At 45.3% G+C, this 25,484-nt stretch overlaps 2 protein-coding genes across 4 annotated transcripts in view; one reads left to right on the forward strand and one right to left on the reverse strand.

Annotated features, from left to right (window-relative positions):
- Positions 1 to 234: 234 nt before the first annotated feature.
- On the reverse strand, positions 235 to 14,148 carry MCFD2 (multiple coagulation factor deficiency 2, ER cargo receptor complex subunit). 2 transcript variants are annotated; one of them, XM_007970717.3, is made up of 4 exons: positions 14,054 to 14,148; positions 7,344 to 7,498; positions 6,118 to 6,277; positions 235 to 3,883 (listed from the first exon to the last, which is right to left on the reverse strand). In XM_007970717.3, exons 2-4 carry the CDS (start codon positions 7,490 to 7,492, stop codon positions 3,752 to 3,754), a joined length of 441 nt encoding a protein of 146 aa, XP_007968908.1. In that variant the 5' UTR covers positions 7,493 to 7,498; positions 14,054 to 14,148; the 3' UTR covers positions 235 to 3,751. The 2 variants fall into 2 exon arrangements, with proteins under 2 accessions (XP_007968908.1, XP_007968907.1); XM_007970716.3 differs by lacking the exon at positions 7,344 to 7,498 and having other exon boundaries at positions 14,054 to 14,132.
- Positions 14,149 to 14,283: 135 nt separating this feature from the next.
- Positions 14,284 to 25,484, forward strand: part of TTC7A (tetratricopeptide repeat domain 7A) — a 157,175-nt gene continuing 145,974 nt past the window's right edge. Inside the window, exon 1 of one of the 2 annotated variants that reach the window (XM_038006895.2) lies at positions 14,284 to 14,893. Coding sequence is in view for 1 of the 2 variants with exons in the window: in XM_073022952.1 (XP_072879053.1) it covers positions 15,497 to 15,578 (82 nt within the window). In the remaining variant the exon portion in view is untranslated. Of the gene's footprint in view, positions 14,894 to 15,296; positions 15,579 to 25,484 lie in introns of those variants that run through there. The other variant, XM_073022952.1, reaches the window with a different exon arrangement.

Consider the following 25,484-nt stretch of genomic DNA (forward strand, 5'->3'; position numbering starts at 1 on the left):
CTAAATTTGGCCAGAGAATGTAGATCCCAAAGTGATTTCATTCAGAAGAAAAAATGCCTAAAAGGGGAAAGGAACTTTGAATTCTGAGAATTTACTCCTGCAAAAGGAGCAGGGTATAGCCGAGGATAGTCACAGGAACTATGATAAGAGCAGGCACATGTGAACATTTGTATTAAACACACACTTCATGTGGCAGGAGAAGCAGCTGATGTGAACAAAATCAACTGCTCGAGGTTTTGTTTTATCAGTTTTATTGGTCATATATCCAGAATTCATCATATAAATCTTTCAAAATAATGAGCTATTACAAGAATAGTTTACAAGTTGGCTCTGACTACACAAATACTTGACACAGGAAACCATTTTTACAAATACATATGTTTTCTTATAATACTTTAATAAAGAAAATAAGTCTGTATACATCTTACGGCAAATCTTATGTAGTCTCTTTTTCCCATTCAATCATCATTTCAGGTTTTGTATTACAGAACGTCCATCACATCCAATAAACCAAATTACAATCTGTTGCTTCTTCTCATTTTCAAATACTATTAAGATTCACACTGTTAAAGGGTTTTTTGGGTTCCTTTTCTAATCTTTCCTGATTTGAAAAGAATCCATGTATCTAGGCTAAAAGAGGTAACTTCAACAATATCCCTCCTGACTAGAACTTCTATCTGATTAATCATTGTTTGGTGAATTATCTTTTCACTTCCTACTTAGGCTAGGCCAGGTGGTAGTTTTACCCCTGCTGATAAAGTCCTGACATTCCTAATAGTTCCTAAACTGCAAATAAAAAACCCTAGAAACAAGAGTGAAATAGAAATATTAAGAAAGCTAAAACACTATTGATTAGAGAACACACTTAAATTCAAGGTCTCTCCCAGGTTGAAGACAGAAAAGCAATAAAGTATAAGGATGTGGCAGTAGTTGTATAAAATACTGAAAATCTGAAAAAGAGTCATCACTTAAGCCAGTAGTGTATCATTTCCAAAATGGCAGAAGATACAGAATCTTAGACTCTGTGGCTAGGCTGAACTCAGAATCTTACAGACTCTGTGGCTAGGCTGACATTCTTATGCTGTGGCTTTGAAATAGCCTAATAAATATTCACTTGTCCAGTGCAAGTAATCATTTAGGCCAGGGGAACTTTACAGAATACTGACCATGTTTACCTGGATAGGAACCACCAAGGCAAACATCTGGCATTCACTCCACTCCTTCACTGTTACTGAAAAGCATCCACTTGGCAAAGCCTGTTGTTTTACTTTTCAGGTAACGTGAAGTAAAATTAAGAAACTAGCAGTCTTCTACTACAGTCAACTTCCTGAGTATTCAGCTCCAATTATCCAATATTCTTGAAAGGATGCTGATATGGTTTGGTTGTGTCCCCCCTCAAATCTCAACTTGAATTGTATCTCCCAGAATTCCCACGTGTTGTGGGAGGGACCCGGTGGGGATGGGAGTAATTGAATCATAGGGGCCAGTCTTTCCCATGCTATTCTCATGACAGTGAATAAGTCTCATGAGATCTGATGGGTTTATCAGGGGTTTCTGCTTTTGCTTCTTCATTTTTTTCTTGCTGCCATGTAAAAAGTGCCTTTCGCTTCCCGCCATGATTCTGAGGCCTCCCCAGCCATGTAGAACTGTAAGTCCAATTAAACCACTTTTTCTTCCCAGTCTTGGGTATATCTTTATCAGCAGCATGAAAATGGACTAACACAGTAAACTGGTACCAGGAGAGTGGGGCATTGCTGAAAAAATACCCAAAATGTGGAAGCGATTTTGGAACTGGGTAACAGGCGGAGGCTGGAACAGTTTGGAGGGCTCAGAAGAAGATAGGAAAATGTGGGAAAGTTTGGAACTTGCTACAGACTTGTTGAATGGCTTTGTCCAAAATGCTGATAGCAATATGGACAATGAAGTCCAGGCTGAGGTGGTCTCGGATGAAGATGAGGAAGTTGTTGGGAACTGGAGTAAAGGTGATTCTTGTGTTTTAGCAAAGAGACTAGCAGCATTTTGCCCCTTCCATGGAGATTTGTGGAACTTTGAACTTGAGAGAGATGATTTAGGTTATCTGGCGGAAGAAATTTCTAAGCAGCAAAGCGTTCAATAGGTGACTTGGGTGCTGTTAAAGGCATTCAGTTTTATAAGGAAAACAGAGCATAAAAGTTTGGAAATTTGCAGCCTGACTATGCAACAGAAAAGAAAAACCCATTTTCTGGGGGAGAAATTCAAGCCAGCTGCAGAAATTTGCCTAAGTAGCAAGGAGCCTAATGTTAATCCCCAAGACCATGGGGAAAATGTCTCCAGGCCATGTCAGGGCAGCACGGAGGCCCAGGAAGAAAAAGTGGTTTCATGGGCCAGGCCCAGGGTCCCCAGGCTGTGTGCAGCCTAGGGACTTGGTGTCCTATGTCCCAGCCACTCCAGCCATGGCTGAAAGGGGCCAACATACAGCTCAGGCTGTGGCTTCAGAGAGTGGAAACCCTAGGCCTTGGCAGCTTCCACGTGGTGTTAAGCCTGCAGATGCACAGAAGTCAAGAATTGAGATTTGGAAACCTCTGCCTAGTTTTCAGAAGATGTATGGAAATGCCTGGATGCCCAAGCAAAAGTTTGCTGCAAGGGAGGGGCCCTCATGGAGAACCTCTGCTAGGGTAGTGCAGAAGGGAAATGTGGTGTCAGGGCCCCCACACAGAGTCTCTACTGGGGCACTGCCTAGTGGAGCTGTGAGACGAGGGACACTGTCCTCCAGACCCCAGAATGGTAGATCCACCAACAGCTTGCACCATGTGCCTGGAAAAGCTGCAGGCACTCAACACCAGCCGTGAAAGCAGCCAGGAGGGAGGCTGTACCCTCCAAAAAACCAGAGGCAGAGCTGCCCAAGACCATGGGAACCCACTTCTTGCATCAGCATGACCCTTTATTTTGGCCAATTTCTCCCATTTGGAATAGCTGTACCCCTGTTGTATCTAGGAAGTAACTAGCTTGCTTTTGATTTTACAGGCTAATAGGTGGAAGGGACTTGCCTTGTCTCAGATGAGACTTTGTACTGTGGACTTTGGGATAATGCTGAAAAGAGTTAAGACTTTGGGGGACTGTTAGGAAGGCGTGATTGGTTTTGAAATGTGAGGACATGAGATTTGGAGGGGCCAGGGGCAGAATGATATGATTTGGCTGTGTCCCCACCCAAATCTCAGCTTGAAATTGTATCTTCCAGAATTCTCACATGTTGTGGGAGGGACCCAGGGGGAGGTAACAGAATCATTGGGGCCAGTCTTTCCTGTGCTATTCTCGTGATAGTGAATAAATTTCACAAGATCTGATGGTTTATCAGGGGTTTCTGCTTTTGCTTCTTCCTCATTTTCTCTAGCCGACATGTAAGAAGCACCTTTCGCCTCCCGCCATGATTCTGAGGCCTCCCCAGCCATGTGGAACTGTAAGTCCAAGTACTCTTTTTCTTTCCAGTCTCAGGTATGTCTTTATCAGCAGCATCGAAACAGACTAATACAGATGCTTTAAGCAAGCCCTTGTCCAATAAGGTATTTAATAGCACTTAGGGACTATTAGATGTCCCATTTCTCTTCTCTTTCATTTCTCTTATCTCTTCTCACCCCAGTGTAACAAATTGCTACAGGTTTTTACCAAAATGCTGCAGCAGTAGTTGGAAATGAGTTATTTTGCATTACTAAAGTGTTCAATCACATTATCACGGGTCACATGTGCATATAACCAGGAGATGGCCAAATAACATCTATTGCAGTGATTTTGCAAATTCAGCATAGTCAATATATCCATCATTGTTCTTGTCATCATCTCTCAAAACACCATCTATTATGTTAATCAGTTCATCTTCGCTCATTAGTGGTGCCTGTTCACTCCCTTCCTACAAAATACAAATTAAACAATGATGAGTTGCACATTTTACCAGAAGTGGTGCTTAGCTAATGTCCAAAATATCCATGTTCTTTCATGGGCAGTGTTTATTTAAAAAAAAAAAAAAAGAAAAACAAAACAAATGTCCACGCTCATATGTGTCCAAAAACTTTCAATGGAGTATGGGGCGACTTCTAGGAATATATGTATATACACACACACATATATATACATATATATAGAGAGAGAGAAAGAGAGAGAGAGAATATATATTATTGAGTCAATTTATAATAATCCAGTTAAGAAATTACATTTGCCAGATAAAAGAAGGCCCTTCGAAATAGGCTTTTGCTTATTTGTTTCATTATGGCTCATTCTTTTTTAATTGGAAAAGTGCCAGTCCTCCTGAGGGTCAGTTCTGTGCACAAATTTGCCTGATAAAATAGAAATAGTGACGAATTAGACAACAAGTTGGCATCAAAACAAGAGGAAGAAGGCACTGCTGATCAGCAGAACCTGTTACGATCTTTGAGGAGAAAGTATTTCCCATGCTCCAAGACCAGGGATAGTGGGCTGAGGCCGCTCACATCCTTGGCTGGTTCTTCCTTTGTCACATCTCCCACATTCAACCTTCCCTTTCCTATCACCACCACCATCCTCATCTGCCAGAACTGCCGAGCACTTTCCTCCGCCTAACATTAGTCTCTCCTCATGTCCTTTGGTGTGTCTCCCACAGCCAACGATCTTCCCTAAACAATGCCATTCTCCTGGGCAAAACCGTTCATGCTCCTTGCTGCCTTCAAACCTCACCTGCACTCCTAGCAGCCAATGTAACCCCACCCACCTGGCTAACTTTGCCTTGCTTCCTCTCTATAGAGGGCAGTGTGGCAGAAGGGGAATGACATTAAACGTGGAGGCACAAGGATTTGTTTTTTTTTTTTGGAGACAGGGTCTGACTCTGTCACCCAGGCTGGAGTCCAATAGCATGATCACAGCTCATTGCAGCCTTGACCTCCCAGGCTCAGGTGTTCCTCCAGACTACCCTCCCACCCCCTGTCACGCCAGCAGCTGGGACTATAGGCGAGCATCACTATGCCCAGTTAATTTTTGTAGGATATCGCCATGCTGCCCAGGTTGGTCTTGAACTCCTGGGCTCAAGCGATCCTCCTGCCTCAACCTCCCAAAGTGTTGGGATAACAGGCATGAGCCACTGTGCTTAGCCTGGCACAAGATCTTGATTTCAGTTTTCTCACCTAGAAAACGGGAGGGTTTTGTTTGTTTTTTGTTTTCTGAAACAGGGTCTCGCTCTATTGCCCAGGCTGGAGTTCAGTGGCAAGATCGCAGCTTGCCACAGCCTCAACCTCTCAGGCTCAAGTGATCCTCCTACTTCAGCCTCATGAGTAGCTGGGACTATGGACACGTGCCACTGCAAATGGAAGTATTAACAATGCCTGCCACTGCCTACTCAAGATGTTGCAAAGATCCAACGAGATCTTTAACCTACTTGAAAGTGCTTCAGAAACTTTGGAGCACTGTACAGTATCACATAGCCCTCAATTACTGCCATGTCCCTGAATCCCTTGGTCTCAATTCACTATTCTTCCCAAATGAAATAACTTCTCCCTTGCTCTGCAGTTTGAATGTGGTCTGTCTTTTAGGCATTAACTCTCATACTCTGGTGTGTAACAGAAATGCCTGTAGCACTTAAAGATACAAATGCCCAGCCCTGGGACTTCTGCCTCAGCAAGTTATCCTTTGCCAGAAGGATCTGAACACAAAGAGGCAGAACACAGAAGAGAAAGAAGCAGCAGCACCTTTCTTTTCTTTTCTTTTTCTTTTTTTGAAATAAGGCCTCGCTCTGTTGCCCACGCTGACATGCAGTGGCATGATTATGGCTCACTATAGCCTCGACATCCTGGACTCAAGCAATCCTCCCACCTTAGTCTCCTGAGTACCTGGAACTACAGGCATGCGCTACCAGGCCTGGCTAATTTTTTAATTTTTGTTTTGTTTGTTTTGTAAAGATAGGGTCTCACTATATTGCCAAGGTTGGTCTTGAACTCCTAGCTCAAGTGATCCACTTTGGCCTCCCAAAGTGCTGGGATTACAGATGTGAGCCACCATGACAGTGGAGAAGCAGCACTCTTGGCACATAAGGACAACACAAGTCAACAAGACAGGGGACCAAATTAACAAAGGGAGGCCTTTCTGTGATATAGCCCCCCAAGCCACCACCACACCTACCTCCTTATGGACATGAGTGATGGCTGTGGAGAGTTCTAAGCCATCAAGCAAATTATTGCCATCATAATCATGCATTTTGAAGTAATGGAGCTGCAGTTCTTGTGGTGACATCTCCGCCTCTGGTTTGTTGATGACACCTTCTAGATGCTCCATGATATGCCTAAAAATCAACAGTCAGGTTCAGGCCAATTGGCAGAGACATGGGGATCACGCTGAAATCTTAAGGACTCTGAAAAGTTCAAGTTCTTAAACTTCCTCCAGCTCAGTAAAACAAACACCAGCAATGGCAGACCACACTCAAAGATTACATAGAGATAGACAGACAGGGCCTTGACAGGAGCAGGGAAAGTCAAACAGACCATCTGTTATGCTGGCAGATTTAGGGTGTTCTTTCCCCTTTATTATTAAAACTTTGTTATAACATTTTCAGGCCACCAATTTAAAAATATATCTTTTAAAACAATTATTATTATTATTATTTTTTTGAGACAGGGACTCACTCTGCCACCCAGGCTGGAGTGCAGGAGCGTGATCTCGGCTCACTGTAGCCTCAACTTCCCAAGCTCAGGTGACTCTCCCACTTTAGCCCCCCAAGCAGCTGGGACCATAGGCATGTACTGCCACACCCAGCTAATTTTTTAATTTTTTAGTAGAGACAGGGTTTCCCTATATTGCATAGGCTGCTCTCGAATTCCTGGGCTCAAGCAATCCACCTGCCTCAGCCTCTCAAAACACTGGGGTTACAGGTGTGAGCCACTGCGCCTAGCCTTAAAAACAAAGGATAACTGAGTATAATGCGTGAGGCTAACTGGCTCAAGACAAAAGCTGCAAGAAATGATTCAATGTTTGAACGTGTTGATTAAAAAAAGGTCTTGTTATAGTCAAGAAACCTTAGCTATTTTCTGAATTCTGCTACTACGACTGTGTATGTGTACCTGTGTGTCTATTTGTATGTGTGTGTGTCTGTCTGTGGTGAAAAAAGGAGAGACTGGATTCAGACAAGTAATTTGTCCCATTTGGGCCTAAAGATCTTCCACCTGTGATACAATGATGAAAAAAGAATACCTGACTTATAGGTGGCAATAAGGAATAAGAATCATCCTTGAAGAATGTCAAGGAGCCATAGAAACAGGAAGAAGGAAAGGAGGACTGAGCATGCCCTTGCTGCTGGCTCAGCTGCAGATGATGGGAAGGCCCCTGGACCACAGCCCGGGCTGAATACGTACTCTTGGTCGTGCACTGTGTTCTTATCCAGGCCCATGCTGCCGGGTTGGGAGAAGCTGGCTGCAGGCTCCTCAGCCCTGGCGCCTGGGGCACAAAAGGCCCAGAGCAGGCCACACAGGAAGGGGGTTCTGAGCAGGGATCTCATTGTCATCAATATCTGTGAGACGGGAAACACAGAAGAGGAAGGCAGAGCATCAGAGCCAAGGTTTCGTTCAGGGCTTGACATGGCATGATCCTGGGAAACCTGATGAAGCAGTGAGGTTAGGAAGAGAGCTTGTCAAACAGGGCCCAATGCCAGCTCTGCTTTGAGACTACGGGATGACCCTGGGCACTCCAAGTCACTCAAATGGCAGGGGAAGGTTCATGAGGTTTCCTGAAGTGCCTGCAGAGTGCCAAGCAACACGTGAAAGCTTGAAGGGACTGGAAGATTATTCCTGCCTCCCAGAAGCTACAGTCCACTGAAAGAAATATTTTCTACCAAGAGCACCAGGAAAGGCAGCCAGCAAGTTATACCAGAATATCAGAGAAAGAGAAAACCCTCTAGGAGTTCAGGGGAAGAAATCTCCTCCGAGTGAAGGAAAATCAGAGAAGGCTGATTGAGCTGGTGACACTGCAGCTGGGTCTGGACAGATATGCAGGGACTAAAGGACCACAGGAATGGTGGGAGCAGAGTGGCAGGTGCCCACAAGCGGGAAAGAAACTACAAGTAGTTCAGCTGGGCTGCAGCCTAGAGGGTAGGAAGCAGACAGGACAGAGGTGGCTCCAAGGGTTAGACAGGCTGCACTGGACATGGCTTTGCATATTAGGCCAGGGCTTGACATCTCCTGCAGAGAAAGAGGACAGTCACTTAGAATTCGTGAATGGGAGGTGAGATCAGAGCTTGGTTTCAGAATGACTCATCTGGCGGCATAGCGGGGAAGGCATGAAGTGGTAAAAGCAAGACTAGAGGCAGAAGCATGGTAGTCAAGGGAAGTGGTAAGGCAGGTCAGATCAAGGTCTGCGGCAGTGGACAAGGAGAACACCTTAACTCCTCCTTCTGTACCTCCTGGTCGGTGACAGTGGCAAGTAACCACGGTGAGCGGGCACTGGAAAGGAAAGTTACAGAGAAATCAGGATTCCATCGGGGACTCCCAGGGTTTGGCCACACTTGGAATTGTGGTCAATAAGATGACACAGTCAGCTACAGAGCAAGTTCTCAGAGGGCAGGGAGAACTTTAATCCCACCAGTATTACCTGCCAAGAGTCAGGCAGGCCTTTAATAATTGTTGATTCAATGGAAAGTCTTGGTCTGTCCTAGGGCTGACAGACTGACCTCAAAAAGGAAGGTGAAGGGCAGCCAGGTGACCTACATACAAAAACAAAAGACCTGACCAAACACTCGCTTCCCAAAAGGCAAAACAGATTCTGCTAGATAACAAGGCCAGGGATTTCTAATAGGCCAATTGTAGTCCACAGCCCCAAACCAGCAGTGGTAAAAACAAACCATAAGGCACTGGTCATCCCCTTACACACGCTACACACAGGGCTCAGCTGCGAAGCTGCAGCTGTCTCTGTGCCTGGGGCTGGGAGGTAGAGGTGTTATAGCCCCTCTTACCCATCCTAAAAGGCTCTCGGGGCAGAACCCTGAGAGTGTGAGTGTGCCACCCTACAACACTTAGAAAAATTTCCCAAATCCATTTTTCCCATTACCAGTACTGCTTCCCATGGCCCCCTCCTTAAAGGGGACGATGGTCACTGGGATGTCTAACTTCCAGGATAGGCCAGGCATGGTGGCTCATACCTATAATCCCAGCACTTTGCGAGGCTGAGGCAGGAGGATCGCTTGAGGCCAGGAGTTTGAGATCAGCCTGGACAACACAGCGAGACCCCATCTCTACAAAAAATAAAAAATTAGCTGAGCGTAGCAGTGCACTCCTACAGTCCCAGCCACTCAGGAGGCTGAGATGGGAAGATTGCTTGAGCCCAGGAGTTCAAGGCTGCAGTATACTCTAGCCTGGGTAACAGAGTGAGACCCTGTCCCCCACTACCAAAAAAAGAAAGAAACTTCCAAGATGCTAAAAAGCACCTAGAATCTAGTCTACTCCTAAACAGTGACAATGAAATGCAATCTGTCTCAGACCTTTTATTTTTTAATTTTTATTTTTTTGAGACGGAGTCTTGCTCTGTCGCCAGGCTGGAGTGCAGTGGCACAATCTTGGCTCACTGCACCCTCTGCCTCCCAGGTTCAAGCAATTCTCCTGCCTCAGCCTCCAGAGTAGCTGAGATGACAGGTGTGTGTCACCACATCCAGCTAATTTTTGTATTTTTAGTAGAGACAGGGATTCACCATGTTGTCCGGGCTGATCTCGAACTCCAGACCTCAGGTGATCCACCCGCCTTGGCCTCCCAAAGTGCTTGAGCCACCGTGCCCGGCCATCTCAGACCTTTCATACCCGTAGTTTAAAAAAAAAAAAAGCAATCTGTCATACGTAATAGGAAAGAATGCTCAATATATATTGAATGAAAAAGAACAGGCTGCAAAAAAGCTATAAATAATATTACACTTTTGTAAAATAAAAATGTATATTTCATACACTAATAACAAAGATTATCTTGAGACATGAGATTAGAATTGTGATTTTCGGCCGGGCGCGGTGGCTCACGCCTGTAATCCCAGCACTTTGGGAGGCCAAGGCGGGTGGATCATGAGGTCAGGAGATTGAGACCATCCTGGCTAACACGGTGAAACCCTATCTCTACTAAAAATACAAAAATAAAAATTAGCCAGGTGTGGTGGCGGGGACCTGTAGTCCCAGCTACTCGGGAGGCTGAGGCAAGAGAAAGGCGTGAACCAGGAAGGCGGAGCTTGCAATCGCTACATTTTTTTATGAATATGTATTCAATGTAATCTATCCCATAATTTTGTCCCAATACTATATGGATGGGATACAAAAGGAGTTTCCGGTTAATTCTTATCTCCAGAAAATAATTTAGAAACAGAAACGGCACTTCCAATTTTACCAAATAAAAGTGCCCAGACCTTGGCCAGGAACAATGGCTCACGTCTATGATCCCAGCACTTTGGAAGGCCGAGGTGGGCAGATCACTTGAGGTCAGGAGTTTGAGACCAGCCTGGCTAACACAGTGAAACCCTTCTCTACTAAAAATACAAAAAAAATTTGCTGGGCGTGGTGGCGTGTACCTGTAATCCCAGCTATTTGGGAGGCTGAGGCACAAGAATCGCTTGAACCCAGGAGACAGAGGAGACAGAGGTTGCTGTGAGCCAAGATCACACTACCGTACTCCAACCTGGGCAACAGAATGAGACGGTCTCAAAAAAATTTAAAAAAAAAAGTGTCCAGACCCTGATAAGGCCACTGCCACTATACCTGGTACCAGAAAACAAGGCTTCAGGTAACTCCTAGCAGTGACTGCCTAGGCCATAGCAGAACAACTTGTTCTGACCACACATCTTAGAGTTCTGGGACAGGAAGGATCAGAGAAGGGAATCCAGCTCCTCCTAAGCCTTTTAGACTCATTTACATCAAATGTCTCTTCCTCTAGTGAGGCCTTTCCAAGTCTAGCGTAGGTATTCTTCCTGCAGGCTCCCAAGTGCTTCCGTTCAGAACGCTCCTGTCCACAGGTGATGACAGCTGCAAATGAATTCTTTTTTTTTTCTTTTGTTTTCTTGTGTGTTAATGAATTCTTGAAAAACTGCCTGATTACTTGTCAGTGCCCCTTGCTGGACGGGCTTCGAGAGGACTTGGACTGAAGCCACATTCCTAGTATGAGGCACAGTGCCTGCAACAGAAGCTGCTGGTTCTTAGCCTGTGTGCCACGGTCCTTGGGGAGCTGGGGGGACCACCTTTGCAGATATGCTGCCAATTTTTAATGTCACTGTAACTGAAGATGAAACTTTTCTTTTGGAGATATCTATCATGGAACCCATGGCACCATTTCCTCCAACTATGTGATTGGATGCTTCACATATCCATTTGGTGTGTGTGTGTCCGGGGCGGGGGAAATTCTATTTAGATAATATCAAAAAGCAACCAAGTGATTAATAATATAGTAACTATGAGTCCAAATTATCCCTTCTTTAAGGGAGGCAGGATAAAGGCCAAGAACCACTGATTTTTGAACTTGTCGCATTTTGGTTTGATGTTGCAGGTTTCTAACTATTGGAATGTAACAAAAGCCAAATCGATAAACATACAGAAAAAAAATTCCTCCAAGCGGTACATTGAAAACAGGAAATCAGGCTGGGCATGGTGGCTCATGCCTGTAATCTTAATACTTTGAGAGGCTGAGGCAAGTGAATCACTTGAGCCCAGGAGTTCAAGACCAGCCTGGACAACATGGCAAGACTCTCTCTCTAATTTAAAAAAAAAAGAAAAAAAAAGAGAGAGGAAGAAAGGAAGGAAGGCAGGCAAGGGAGGAAAAGATAGAAAACAGGGAATCTAACTGCCACATAACAAATTAAACTGCTGACAGTCAAAAGAAAGCATAAGCAACTCCCTCTGCCCAAATAACAGGTTGCATCATCCATGCTCTACTTAGCTCAAGGCCATGGGCAAACAGCCTGAAGATAAGCCCCAGCTCATTGGCCTTCTTTAGGAAATTATAAAGGCCAGGCTGAAGAAAAACGCAAGGGAGGAGAGATTTCTGCAAAGGGACTTCAGAGCACAACCCATACCTTGAGACAGCCCTTACAAGGCGCAGCCTCAGTCCTGGGAGGGCAGTGCTGGACCATCAGCAGCAGTGCGCCTCCCAGTGCCTTGGCTGTTACAGAGCTCCCCTCCTGCTCTGCCAGCCTCTTCCTGGACCACAGCCTCCCCTCCTACTGGTTCCATCTGTCCATCTCCACCTTCCTTCCAGGACAGGTTCAAATGTCACCTCAGGATTCTTCCAGCCAACACCAATTGCTCTCTCATCCGACCTCAGTCTGCAGCCTCTCACACTCATTTGACCTGAACATACGATCACAGGTTGTTCTCCTTTTCCATTTTTCTCTTTTTCTCCCTCTCTGAGAGTCAGGACCCTCGCTCCTCTGTCTCTCATTTACCTTATTGATTTCTGCTGAGCTGACCTGGCTCATGGTTGAATCAGGGCAGTGAGTCTTGGCACCTAGGTGTATGGTTCCCTATCCCACAGCAGATCTAGCCTAAGTTGGAACTTCCTTTGGGGCCTTCCAGTGGTTTGACCTGGCCCAACCCTTCCCTCCTGTTGTGTTATCAGTCCTATCAGCACTAAGAGTTTGGGGCCAGCCTTCCTGCCAGCAGCTAGTAGCAGCTTCTCCCTCAGATCAGGGGCCCTTGGTTAAGAATTCAAACCCAAAGCAGCCACACTCACCAACATCCAGACATCCCGTACCCACAGCCAATGCCAAAGAAAAACTGACCAGTACTTTCTCACTTACCCCTGTTTGGTCCTGCAACGAAGGCAAGAAAATAACCAACTTTCTAGGCTAAAGAAACCTCTATACGGACTGAGGGTTGAGAATTGGTTCGAAAAAGCAGGCATTTAATATTAATAACTTGATCTATTTGTTCATCTAGGGAGCCCAAGGAGCACCCATGCTTCATTTATACATTTAATTACCGTACTAATAGCACAACGTGCTGAAGATAGTAACATGACCTCGATAAACTCCTCTCACACAGATTACAACCTGGCAGAAAAGAGAGACCAGCAGGCAGACACCCATGGGGTACCACCAAATCACCAACTCACAACTGAAATAACACATGAAGGATAAGAAGGATTATTTCAACCAAAGGACAGTGCCTCAGACATTACGAACATATTGAAGGAACATGTAAACCCAGAAGGAACTTGTTCTGATCCAAGAACCAAAAAAGATACAGTATGGTTGAAGACACAGTAGAGTGGAGACAAATGAATCTAAAGTTAAAAGAAGACAGGTCATGAAGGGCTTTGTAAGCTCTGTTCAAGAGCTTGGAAAAGCAATGAGAATCCAACGAAGGGTGGTAAGGGAATAGGGGGACGGTTCTGATGACATGATCAGATTTCTGTTTTAAGACCACAGCTCTAGCCTCTCTGTATAGTACAAACTATAAGGATGAAGAAGAGATGCAGGCATCATCAGGAAGACACCGAAGTAGTTCAGAGGAGAAAAGGTGGCCTGAACTAGGTAGGGTAGGGGGATGGGACTGGAGAATGAACGTATCCAAGATAGCTTTGCGAGGGATTAGATGTGGGTGGGTAAAGGAGTGCAGCAAGTGAGAATGATGCCCAATTCTGGCTTGGGCACCTGGGTGGATGGCACTGCCATGCCCAAAGCGGGAATACAATAGGAGATCAGCTTCCCCCGCCGGGCACGACAGGACCCGAGGTTTCCCCCAGAGGGAGATGGGGGAACAAGGAGCAGACGGAGAGTAACGCCTCTGGCCCGCTGCTTTTGGTCCTAGCCAGGAGCAGTGTCCATCCGACACAGCTGGTCCCACAGGCCGATCCTGGGGCCCCCAGGGACCAGCGAAGGGGGCGGAGATCTGCCCAGCCAGCCCCGTCTGGCTCCAGAGCCCAGATAGAGCACAGACTTCCGCCCTGGGAGACAGGCCATGCTCCTAGCCGTTTAAGCGTCCCGAGACGGCCTGGGGGCCCAGCCCCCGCCCCTAGACGGCTCTAGCCTCTCATCTTGAGCCCAAGCCCCCAGCCCAAAGGAGAGGCGCCGGGATTCCGCCCGCTGAGGACTGTGCGCTAGTTCACTCACCCTTACGGTCTCCGAGGCAGACGCGAAGCCCTCCAACGTGAGCCTCACCAGCCCCCGTCCCCAGAACACTCTTCCTCGGCCTCGCCCCGCCCCCTCCCCCCCCCACCTACCCTGCGCACGCGCGCTCCCTACCGCTCGCCCATTGGCGCCGCTGGGCCCCTCCCGCTGCGCCACGGCGGGCTGTGAGGAAGGCTCGCGTGAGTCCACGTGTAATGGGCCCGCGCCCAGCTCAGCCAGGACTGACGTAGTTCTTCTACCTGCTTTCCCGAGGGCGACACTCGGCTCCACTCCAGTTGGGCCGCTGGACGCCCTAGGGGCCCGGCAGGTTGCTAGGCAACCCCGGAAGCCCTCAGGGACGTAGTTCCACGTGCGACGTAGGATGGCGGATCCGGATGGGGCGGACTCCAAAGCCGGCTCCCAACTCCGCTCCGCTTCTCCTATACAGGGCCGTTGGTTCAGATCTCTTGGTTCGTCCTGCAGCAAGTTGGGAAGAAAGATAATAGGAGTGCTAATTCCTTCCTGGTGAAATGACCAGACACGCTGGAGCCGGCCTTGGAGGCTACGTTTCAAGATTGCCTACTTCCAGCCTCTGCCAGCCCCACTGCACAAGCTGCGGCAGCTGCTGTACCTACCTGTTCGCTTCCACAGGAGTCCCAGCAAGACTATGCGACCCAGTTCAAATACCACTTTCCCTGTACCGTTCGTGAAGTCAGCAGCTTTTGTCATTCGAGGGAGGACAAATTACTTAAAAACAGACTCATGAACAAATAGGGAAACGAAAGCATCATCCCTGTATAATCCTGCCCTTACACCTGTGCTCCTATACAAGACTAACATTCAGTGAGTATCTATTAACCTGGTGGATAAATAGTGTAGGACGGTCGTTTCGTTTTTTTGTTTTGAGACAGAGTCTCGCTCTGTCCCAGGCTGGAGTGCAGTGGCGTAATCTCGGCTCACTGCAACCTCCGCCTCCCAGGTTCAAGCTATTCTCCTACCTCAGCCTCCCGAGTAGCTGGGATTACAGGCGCGCGCCACCATGCCCGGCTAATTTTTGTATTTTTAGTAGAGACGGGGTTTCACTATGTTGGCTAGGCTGGTCTCGAACTGCTGAGCTCTTGATCCTCCCGCCTCAGCCTCCCAAAGTGCTGGGATTACAGGCGTGAGCCACCACGCCCGGCAGGACCGTGGTTTTTTTTAAAGCCCTTCTCCCATTTCTGTCCATAAAGGTGCATAATCGTTTTTCAGATGAGCCTGGGTCCGGACAGGAAAGACAAAGGAAGTGGCTAAGTAGTTAGATGCCTTGAAAGTTGGCTAACGCCACTGCCATTGACCGTCTCATACCTTTTCCCACCTTCATCTGAGATTGAAATCTGTCACCCCACCCCTGAGAAAAATCCCATAATCCCTAATGTTTTTTTCCTTTTTTTAAAGAAAAGAATCTCCATGTTGCCTAGCTCGTCTCGAACTCCTGGGTTCAAGCAATTCTCCCACCACCTCCGCCTCCCAAAGTGCTGGGATTACAGGGGTGAGCCACCGCACCGGGACAAAGAATCCCTAAGTTTTGAGGAAACTCTATTAATTCAAGACCCATTCCTCTTTCCTTACTCTGAACTTTGGGTTAGTTTGATCTAGTTCCTTCTACCCTGCACCTGCCATTCATCCATCTCTTCATCCATTCATCCACCCCTCCCTTTGTTCATTTATTCATTAATTCAATAACATTTCTTGAATATCTTCTATGTACTATGCATTCTACTAGGAGCTACTAGAGATATAAATAAGACAAATGAAGTGTCAAGAAGCTAGTGTCTGGTAGATGGATAAAGTGTCCTCATTCTAGCCATTGCTTTCATTTTTTTCCTATGGATGTTATCCTCTGTTATGTCTCTCTTGAATCGACAGTCACTCCCTCTCTACCAGATAATTCCCATCAACATATAAACTTGCTCTATTTTCTCCCCCACCATACCACTGAAACTGCAATCTCCATGCAAATCTAGTGGTCTCTTTGATCTCTTGTTTTTATTTTACTTGCCCTCTCAACACTGTTTTATCAAAGCCAACCACTCTCACTTAGAAACACTTTCTTCTCTTGTTTTCTGACACCACACACTCTGGGTCCTCCTGCTACCTCTCTGGTTATCCTTTCTTGGGCTTCTTAATTGGCTTCTCAACGTATAAATATCAAAGTGTCCAGGGTTCTGTCCTGAGTCACCTTCTCTACCCTCTCTTCCTGTGTGAGTTTACCTAGTCCTATGCTTTAGATACCATTTATAAATAGATGACTCCAAAATATGTCTCTCTGACAGTGACCTCTGTGTGTAATTCCTAACTCCTGTAAATAACTGCCTACTTGATGTCTCCATATGAATGTCAGACTGGCATCTCAAATGTAATGTGTCCCCCCAAAATCTTGATTTTCACCCCCAAACCTGCACCTCTCTCAGTCTTGTCCATTTTAGTAAATGTCACTGCTACTCATTCTGTTGTTCAAGCTAAAATTCTATGAGCTATTCTTGATTTCTGTCATTCCTTTACCTTTAAATCCTTTAGCAAAGCCTGTTGATGCTATCACAGTATATCCTGAGTCTTTGACTTCTTTCCACCTCCACTAAACCATTCTAGTCCAGTAGTAGATGATGCTGCAGGACTACTTGAGAAAGAGCTTCCTAACTGACCATCCTGCTTCCATTCTTGCCCCGCTATGGTCCACGAGTGAGAAGCCGCCTTTGATTAAGTCATTTTATGGGTGGGTGTTCTGTAACTTGTAGCTGAACCCATTCCTAACAGGCAAATAATTTGGTACAGCAGCAGGATGCTGAAAACAAGATACTAAAATGTGGAATTGGCTAACTGGAGGTTAAGGTAGCCAGTGTTAAAAGACTGTATTTCAAACTGGAAAGTTGGTGACATTTATAAGCAGTAGTGAAACTGGCGGCCGGGCGCGGTGGCTCAAGCCTGTAATCCCAGCACTTTGGGAGTCCGAGACGGGCGGATCACGAGGTCAGGAGATCGAGACCATCCTGGCTAACACAGTGAAACCCTGTCTCTACTAAAAAATACAAAAAAATAGCCGGGTGAGGTGGCGGGCGCCTGTAGTCCCAGCTATAGGGAGGCTGAGGCAGGAGAATGGCGCAAACCCGGGAGGCGGAGCTTGCAGTGAGCTGCGATCTGGCCACTGCACTCCAGCCTGGGTGACAGCGCGAGACTCCCTCTCAAAAAAAAAAAAAAAAGAAACTGGCACTTACTGGACCTTGGATACAGGCTACATGCCAACCAAAGCTATATTTTTGGAGAAATCTCAGGAGCAATGTGGAACATTAGTGAGTATTGCCTTTTTTAGTAGCTTTCAGCAAACTCCTTCAAGAGAGGGGCAACTCTAGATTAGAAATAACTAATTTGAAAGCAGAGATTAAAGAAAGTAAGGACTTGGTAAGAGAGGATCTCTTTACCTGCAGCCTACTATTTAAGTTGGCCGAGAGTCTCATAACTTGGAACCTTGCTGAAATACCCCATTTACTTTGTGTCCTCAGGTTGAAACTAGTACAAGTAGAGACAAAGAGGTAGCTTTATCAGGAGATAGGACGGCCATCCTAAGATACTGGAATGGCCTCTAGGCAGCATCTCTTTCCTCAGCTGTTTTGAATTGTCTCAAGACAATGTTTTACCTATGTAGGGGATTCCAGAGTGGATGAGAATAGGGGTGAGAATAAGATTTCAATTTACACCTTTTTAGTATTGCTTTGATTTTGTAAACTATTACTTATTTGGAAAAATAAATAGAAAAATATTGCATAAAAACAATTTAAAGACTCCAGATAGGCCAGGCGAGGTGGCTCACGCCTGTAATCCCAGCACTTTGGGAGGTTGAGGCGGCAAATCACCTGAGGTCAGGAGTTCGAGACCAGCCTGGCCAACACGGTGAAACCCCGTCTCTACTAAAAATACAAAATTAGCTGGGTGTGGTGGCGCATGCTTGTAATCCCAGATACTTGGGAGGCTGAAGCAGGAGAATTGCTTGAACCCGGGAGTCGGAGGTTGAGGTGAGCAGAGATCGTACCATTGCACTTCAGCCTGGGCAACAAGAGCTAAACTCTGTCTCTAAATAAATAGATAAGATTTTAGGTAAGTTCTTTGTGATTACAATACATGAAATTGATCGGAAGTCTAACAAATGATTGAGGTAATCCTGTGTTCCTAAAATCTCAAGCCTGGTCAACAACAGTCTGTTGCTATTCAGCCCTGTGGTAATCTCTAAACCCTGGAATTCCTTCCAACAGGGAGTAGGATGCAAAAGGTGTGCGTTCTGCACAACTAGAGGAAAAAACAAGGGTGCGACTTCCAGATTCTTCAACTGAGAACTTAATACACTGCCACCAAAAAAACTGCAGTTTCTTTTGTTTAGAGAAAGGGTCTTGCTCTGTCACCCTTGCATTGCATGAGGGTGACCTCAATGGGTTACATGTTCTAGGCTCTGCTGTCAGCTGGGATGGGGCTTTGTATTTCTCTCTCCTTTATTCGTATTTCTGATAAGGGTGAACTGTGGTGTTAAAAGCCGGGAATGTTGGCATGTGTCATGGTGTTCTGAATTCAGATATACTATAAACTGGGGTGGTGAAAATGATGGCCATCTGCATTTGATGATCTTGGTTCTTCCATCTCTGACTTTATCAAAGCACACATCGCTCCTAATGAAAAATCTGTGTTGATTTCTTCAAATTCATGTTAGGGGGAAGGTATATATATTATGTATACATTAATGCATAATGTATGTATTAAGTCACATAAATTAGCATTCTTTAATATCCCTTTTGCCTCCCTCCCTTCTCTCATCATGTTGTTCTTGTTTGGGGTTTTTGACATTAGTTATTCTAGATAAACATTCTCTTCTTCAGTCTTACCCTTTTTTTGAGACGGAGTCTTGCTCTGTCACCCAGGCTGGAGTACAGTAGCACGATCTCGGCTCACTGTATTCTTTGCCTCCTGGGTTCAAGCAGTTCCCCTGCCTCAGCCTCCCAAGTAGCTGGGATTACAGGCAACCACGACCACACCCAGCTAATTTTTTGTATTTTTAGTAGAGATGGGGTTTCACCATGTTGGCCAGGCTGGGCTCGAACTCTGAACTCAGGCGATCCACCTGCCTCAGTCTCCCAAAGTGCTGAGATTACAGGCGTGAGCCACCATGCCTGGCCTTAGTCTTAGCCTTTAAAAAGAAAAAAATAGATACATTTATCAAAAATTTGATCACCCTGACATCCCATATCTCTTGACGTTTCTCCTGAACTTGCCTATCTACTTGAACACCTCCTTCAAAGGCATTTTCATTGTGAATTTTGTGTGGCGAACTTCTGAGGTCTCCCCTGCCTGAGGATATTTGTATTACTCTCACATTAAAATGAAAATGTGGCTGTCTACAAAACTTCAGGGTTCTTTTCCTTCGGTACTTAAAGAAATAAATATATGATCATAAGAAAAACTATATGATAATTTTAAAAAGGCATCTGACAGAATTTAATCCCTATTCATGATTTAAAAAAAAAAACACAAAAAACTTTCAGCAAACTGGGAATAGAGGGATACTCTCTCAACCTGACAGGGCACCTGTTAGAACTACCCACAGTTAATATTCTTAGAGTGGAAGACTTAATGCTTTTCCCCTAATATCAGAAACAAGCAAGGATGTCCACCTTCAACACTATTGAAAGTGCTTTAGTATATTCATTATACTAGAGCTTTAAGCCATTAGAGAATAAGATATAAAAGGCATACAGACTAAGAAGAAAAAGTAAAACTATCTTTATTCACAGATAATATAATCATGCACATAGAAAATCCTAAATAACCTAGAAAAAAGCTACTAGAGCTATTGATTTAGCAATGTCACAGGATACAATATACAATTAATGGTATTTCTATACATGAGCAATGAGCAAGTAGAAATGGAAATGCTCAAAATACCATTATAATAGCATCCCAGAACATGAAATACTCAGGGGCAAGTCTAATTTAGTTATTTGAAGGATACTTTCTCTTTGTAGTCTAGTCATTCTCTTCTCTGAAGTTCTTGTGCTCTAGTCCTGCAGTGGTGTCTACTCTTGTCTCTTGTCAAAGCATAACTCAAAGACAATAGTTATCTTCATGCAAATGATATGCTCACTTTAAAGAAAATAGCCATTAAACTATATAAACAAAAAAAAGGATTTATAAGACAGCAATCCCCAACTTTTTGGCACCAGGGACCGGTTTCATGGAAGACAATTTTTCCATGGAAGTGGTAGGGGAAGGGACAGTGGTTTCAAGATGAAACTGTTCCACCTCAGATCATCAGGCATTAGTTAGATTCTCATAAGGAGTGTGCAGCCTAGATAATCCCTCACATGCACAGTTCACAGTAGGGTTCGCGTTCCTATAAGAATCTTATGCTGCCACCGCTGATCTGACACTGACAGGAGGCAGAGCTCAAGCGGTAATGCTCGCTGGCCCACCCAGTGCTCACCTCCTGCTGTGCAGCCGACCCACACTAGTCAACGGGTGAGGGCCCCTGTAAGAAATAAAGAGAGAGAACAATAAAAAACTAAAGACATTCTGGGAACAGTAAGTTTTTGGATTTCTTTTGGTTTTATATTTGAGTGGAGGAAAGCTGATTAGCTGGCATGCAGCAGAGTCTCGTGTGTGAAGCGTGCCCTTGAGCAGGCTGGCTAGGGTCATCAAACAACAACTTTAGTTACATAGATTCTGATGACCTGGAGATTTTAACCGTGGAGTATTGGTGCCAGGCTGATACTATAATGTTGCGTTAGGCCTATACCATTTCCTCCTCAGAATTTCTCAGCAATTACTCATGGTGGATTATTTCCTTGAACATTTTTATAATTTTTGATGAGTTCATTTTTAGTGGGGCTTTGTTTATGGGAGTCCTGTGTGGCCTGGGTTAAGGCTGTGTTTCCTCAAAAGAGATTTGATGTTAGCTTCTATCTGCCTGCTATACATTTTTAGTTATTTTTTTAACTTGTGGGTCCCTGGTTTATATAGGTAGTATTAGACTAAACTCCAGACCTGAGTGCGGGCAGAGTGTAATTATAAATGCTCAGGGGAAATTTTTATTTTTCCCAGTCAAGGGGCTAGGCCAAGACATACAGCTTTACTGTGTTTCTCTGTGCATCCCTGCAAGATTTGTTTCTGGTTCATAGGTACTTCAATCCCTGAAGTTGTGAGAGGTAGAGACCACTCAGGGTTTCTCTCACTCAGCAACAAAAAACACGGAAGACATCTCTACCAAAATGTGGGGAGGGGCGGGGGGGCTCTTCCCACACTGGAGCAAGCATATCAATTCTGCAGCAGACACCAGCTGGGGGCCTCCAATTCAATTCAATTCTGATGCCATCTACCTAGAGATAGCCTCAGAAACCGCTGGGTGAGGGTTCAGTTTTATAAAACAGCCCCCTCCTTCCCACCAGTCACAAGTCCAAGGCCCCTAAAACATCTGACCAAACAGCTTCTAGATGGGGTTCCCAAGACTCCCTCTTTATTACAGTTTATTATAAAGGCTATTTTAAAGAATACAAATAAACAGCCAAATGAAGAGATACATTGGGTGAGGTCTGGAAGGGTCCTGAGCACAGGTGCTTCTGTCCCCATGGAGTTGGAATGCACCACCCTCCCGGCCCATGAATGTCTTCTCATTCATCTTCCTGTCAGCCTCCATGTGTTCAGCTCTCTGGAAGCTCTCCAAACCCTGTTCTTTTGGGGTTTTATGGAGGCATTATTACATAGGCACGATTGACTAAGCCATTAGTCATTGGTGATCAACTTAACCTTCAGCCCCTCTCTCCTCCCTGGAGGTTGGAGGTGGGGCTGAGAGTCCCAACCTTCTGATCACACCTTGGTCTTTCCAGTAAAGAGCTGCCGTTCTGAAGTTACCTGGGGTCTGCCGGCCATCAGTCAACCATTAGCTTACAAGAAGACATCACTGCAGAGTCTCTTAAAGATTGTTGGAGTTGTATGCTAGAAAACAGGGTCAAAGACCAAATATATATTTCACAATATCACAGAAGGTCTAGGCCTTGGAGAGTCCTAGTCATATGTGAAAGTATCAGATCTGTCTCTTTACTCTTTTTAACCCCAAATTTCTTCTCTTGTTGCAGTCTCCATTAAAACTCAGAGTCGGCCAGGTGTGGTGGCTCATGCCTGTAATCCTAACACCTTGGGAGGCCAAGACCGGAGGCCAAGACCAGAGAATCGCTTGAGTCCAGGAGTTTGAGACCAGCCTGCGCAACATAGGACGACCCTGTCTCTATAGAAAAACTTTTTTTTTTTTGAGACAAAGTCTCGCTCTTGTCCCCCAGGCTGGAGTGCAGTGGCGCGATCTTAGCTCACTGCAACCTCCGCCTCCTAGGTTCAAGTGATTCTCCTGCCTCAGCCTCCAGAGTAGCTGGGATTGCAGGTGCCTGCCACCACGCCCGGCTAATTTTTTTTTGTATTTTTAGTAGGGACGGGGTTTCACCTTGTTGGCCAGGCTGGCCTCAAACTCCTGACCTCGGGTGATCCACCCGCCTCAGCCTCCCAAAGTGCTGGGATTATAGGCATGAGCCACCACACCCAGCCTATAGAACATTTAAAAAAAAATAGCCAGGCGTGGTGGTGTGGGCCTGTAGTCCCAGCTACTCAGGAGGAAGAGATGAGAGGATCGCCTGGGCCCAGGAAGTCAAGGCTGCAGTAGGCTATAATCCTGCCACTGCGCTCCAGCCTGGGTGACAGAATGAGATCCTGTCTCTTTAAAAAAAAAAAAAAAAAACCCAACTAAAGGAACCAAAAAAAAAAAAAACAAAAAACTCAAAGTCCCTGTAAACCAGTAAAACTGTAAACCCCCCAGGGAAGCTTTAGTATCAGTTCATCAACACTCTTCCCTTCTCTCCACTAAGTTAACTCCTTCTTAATTTTTTGAATATTGAGAATTTTCCCTATTTTCTTGTGAGCTTAGCTCTCCAATTAACTGAAGGCTTGGGTTTTACATTTGTGGAATATAATCATATTTGTGAAGAATTTATATTTTGTATGTGCGTATAATAATCTAAAGAAAAATTATAAAATATATTGAGTATGAGTGTTTTTAATAGAATATGAGAAGAAAACTTGAGGAAAATCTTGAATAAAAATATTCCATGTTATATTCATAAGAGTACCTTACTATTCATTGGATATTTTCTTTCTTTCTTTCTTTTTTTTTCCCTAGAGATAGGGTCTCACTGTGTCACCCTGGCTGGAGCGCAGTGGTGTGATCTTAGTGCACTGTAGCCTCAACCTCCTGGGCTCAAGCATTCCTCCTGCCTCAGGCCCTGGAATAGCTGGGACTACAGGCACACTGCTGCCACGCCTGGCTAATTTTTGTATTTTTTGTAGAAACAAGGTTTCACCATGGTGGCCAGGCTGGTCTGGAGCTCTGGGCTCAAGCAATCTGCCTTCCCTGGCCTCCCAAAGTCCTAGGATTATGACTGTGAGCCACCGTGCCACAGCCTTCATTGGAAATTTCAAGAATACTCTTAGTTTTTGGTAAATCATATGTTTGGCAAATGGGGTAGCTTGGATATTGAACTAACTAATCCTTCAACAAGTTGGCCTTTAGGGATGTGGGCTGCTGCCATTCAGCTTTCAGTATTTTTCTATAATACAGATCTATTCATTGCACTGTACTTGTTTGTTTGTTTGTTTGTTTGTTTGTTTCAGTGATGGGGGTTGTCTCACTATGTTCCCCAGGCTAGATTTGAATTTCTGGGCTTAAGCGATCTTCCCACCTCAGCGTCCTGAGTAGCTGGGACTACCAGCATGAACCACCACACCCACTTTTTTTTTTAACAATATGTTGAGCCAGGTGCAGTGGCTCATGCCTATAATCCCAGCACTTTGGGAAGCTAAGGCAGGTGGATCACTTGAGGTCAGGAATTCGAGACTAGCCTGGCCAGCATGGTGAAACCCCATCTCTACTAAAAATACAAAAATTAGCCAGGCGTGGTGGCAGGCGCTTGTAATCCCAGCTATTTGAGAGGCTGAGGCGGGAGAATCTATTGAAGCTGGGAGGCGGAGGTTGCAGTGAGCCAAGATCACACCACTGCACTCCAGCCTGGGCAACAAAGCGAGACTCTGGCTCAATCAATCAATCAATCAATAAAATGTTGACACATGCCTGGTCAGAATAAATTAACCTGACTGTATCAACTGACTCATTTGATGTGAAAAGGCAATTCACAAACCAGTTCCTAAGCTGACTTCTCCCCTGCCACCTCCCCGCAAAAAACCCACGTTTATTTTATATTTTTCCCTAAGCAACATTAATAATTGATTCTAGCTAGGGAAAGACCATTTTAACCCCCATTGAAAGGAATTAAAAGTCAATGGAAGATAAAAATAAAGTGGCTTTTGTGGATACAACCCATGCTTCCTATGTGTTCAGCACAGGAATCATGTGTTCCACAAGATTCCTTTTTGTTGTTGTTGAGACAAAGTCTCGCTCCTGTCCCCCAGGCTGGAGTGCAATGGCGCGATCTCAGCTCACTGCAACCTCCGCCTCCCAGGTTCAAGCGGTTCTCCCACCTCACCCTACTGAGTAGCTGAGATTACAGGCACCTGCCACCATGCCTGGCTAATTCTTGTATTTTTGTATTTTAGTAGAGACAGGGTTTTGCCATGTTGGCCAGGCTGGTCTCGAACTCCTGACCTCAGGTGTTCCACCCGCCTCAACCTCCCAAAGTGCTGGGATTGCAGGCATGACTAGAAGTGTTTTTTAATTTCAAAATAAATGTGGCTTTTAAAGCTCCCTGCTCCCCCTACCCCCGGTGTAACTGCATTATACCAGTGAATAAACTTACATGATTTCAAACCTTTTTATTTTTTCTTTTGAAACAGAGTCTGACAACATTACCCAGGCTGGAGTGCAGTGGTGCAATCACAGCTCACAGCAGCCTCAGCCTCTTTTGATCCCGAACTTGTAATCTTTCATTGGTTCTGGAAAATTTTAGGTATTATCTCTTCAACTACTGTCTTTGCTCATTCTCTCCTTTCCTCCTGTGACTTCAACTACATGCAAGTAAGACCTCACTGACTTCTCTGTTGGAGTGAGCCAAGATCGCACCACTGCACCCCAGCCTAGGGCAACAGAGTGAGACTCTGTCTCAAAAAAATAAAAAAAACAAAAAAACACTTCTAGACTTTGTGCAGTGGCTTATGCATGTAATCCTAGCACTTTGGGAAGCTAAGGTAGGAAGACTGCTTGAGGCCCAGAGTTCTGAGACAGCCTGGTCAACATAGCCAGACCCCATCTCTATAGGAAAAATTTAAAAACTACCTGGGTGTGGTGATACACAGCTGTAGTCCTAGCTACTTGGGAGGCTGAGGCAGGATTGCTCGAGCCCAGAAGTTTAGGGCTGCAGTGAGCTAT

This window comes from Chlorocebus sabaeus, chromosome 14, assembly GCF_047675955.1.
Source record: "Chlorocebus sabaeus isolate Y175 chromosome 14, mChlSab1.0.hap1, whole genome shotgun sequence".
Lineage (NCBI taxonomy): Eukaryota > Metazoa > Chordata > Mammalia > Primates > Cercopithecidae > Chlorocebus > Chlorocebus sabaeus.

Excerpts from the sequence above, each read along its gene's own strand:
- MCFD2 (XM_007970717.3), bottom strand. The coding sequence starts at position 7,492 with ATGACAATGAGATCCCTGCTCAGAACCCCCTTCCTGTGTGGCCTGCTC. Across the intron at positions 6,278-7,343 it reads AACACAGTGCACGACCAAGA|GCATATCATGGAGCATCTAG; the intron begins GTACGTATTCAG and ends GTTGATTTTTAG. Across the intron at positions 3,884-6,117 it reads TCACTCATGTCCATAAGGAG|GAAGGGAGTGAACAGGCACC; the intron begins GTAGGTGTGGTG and ends TGTATTTTGTAG.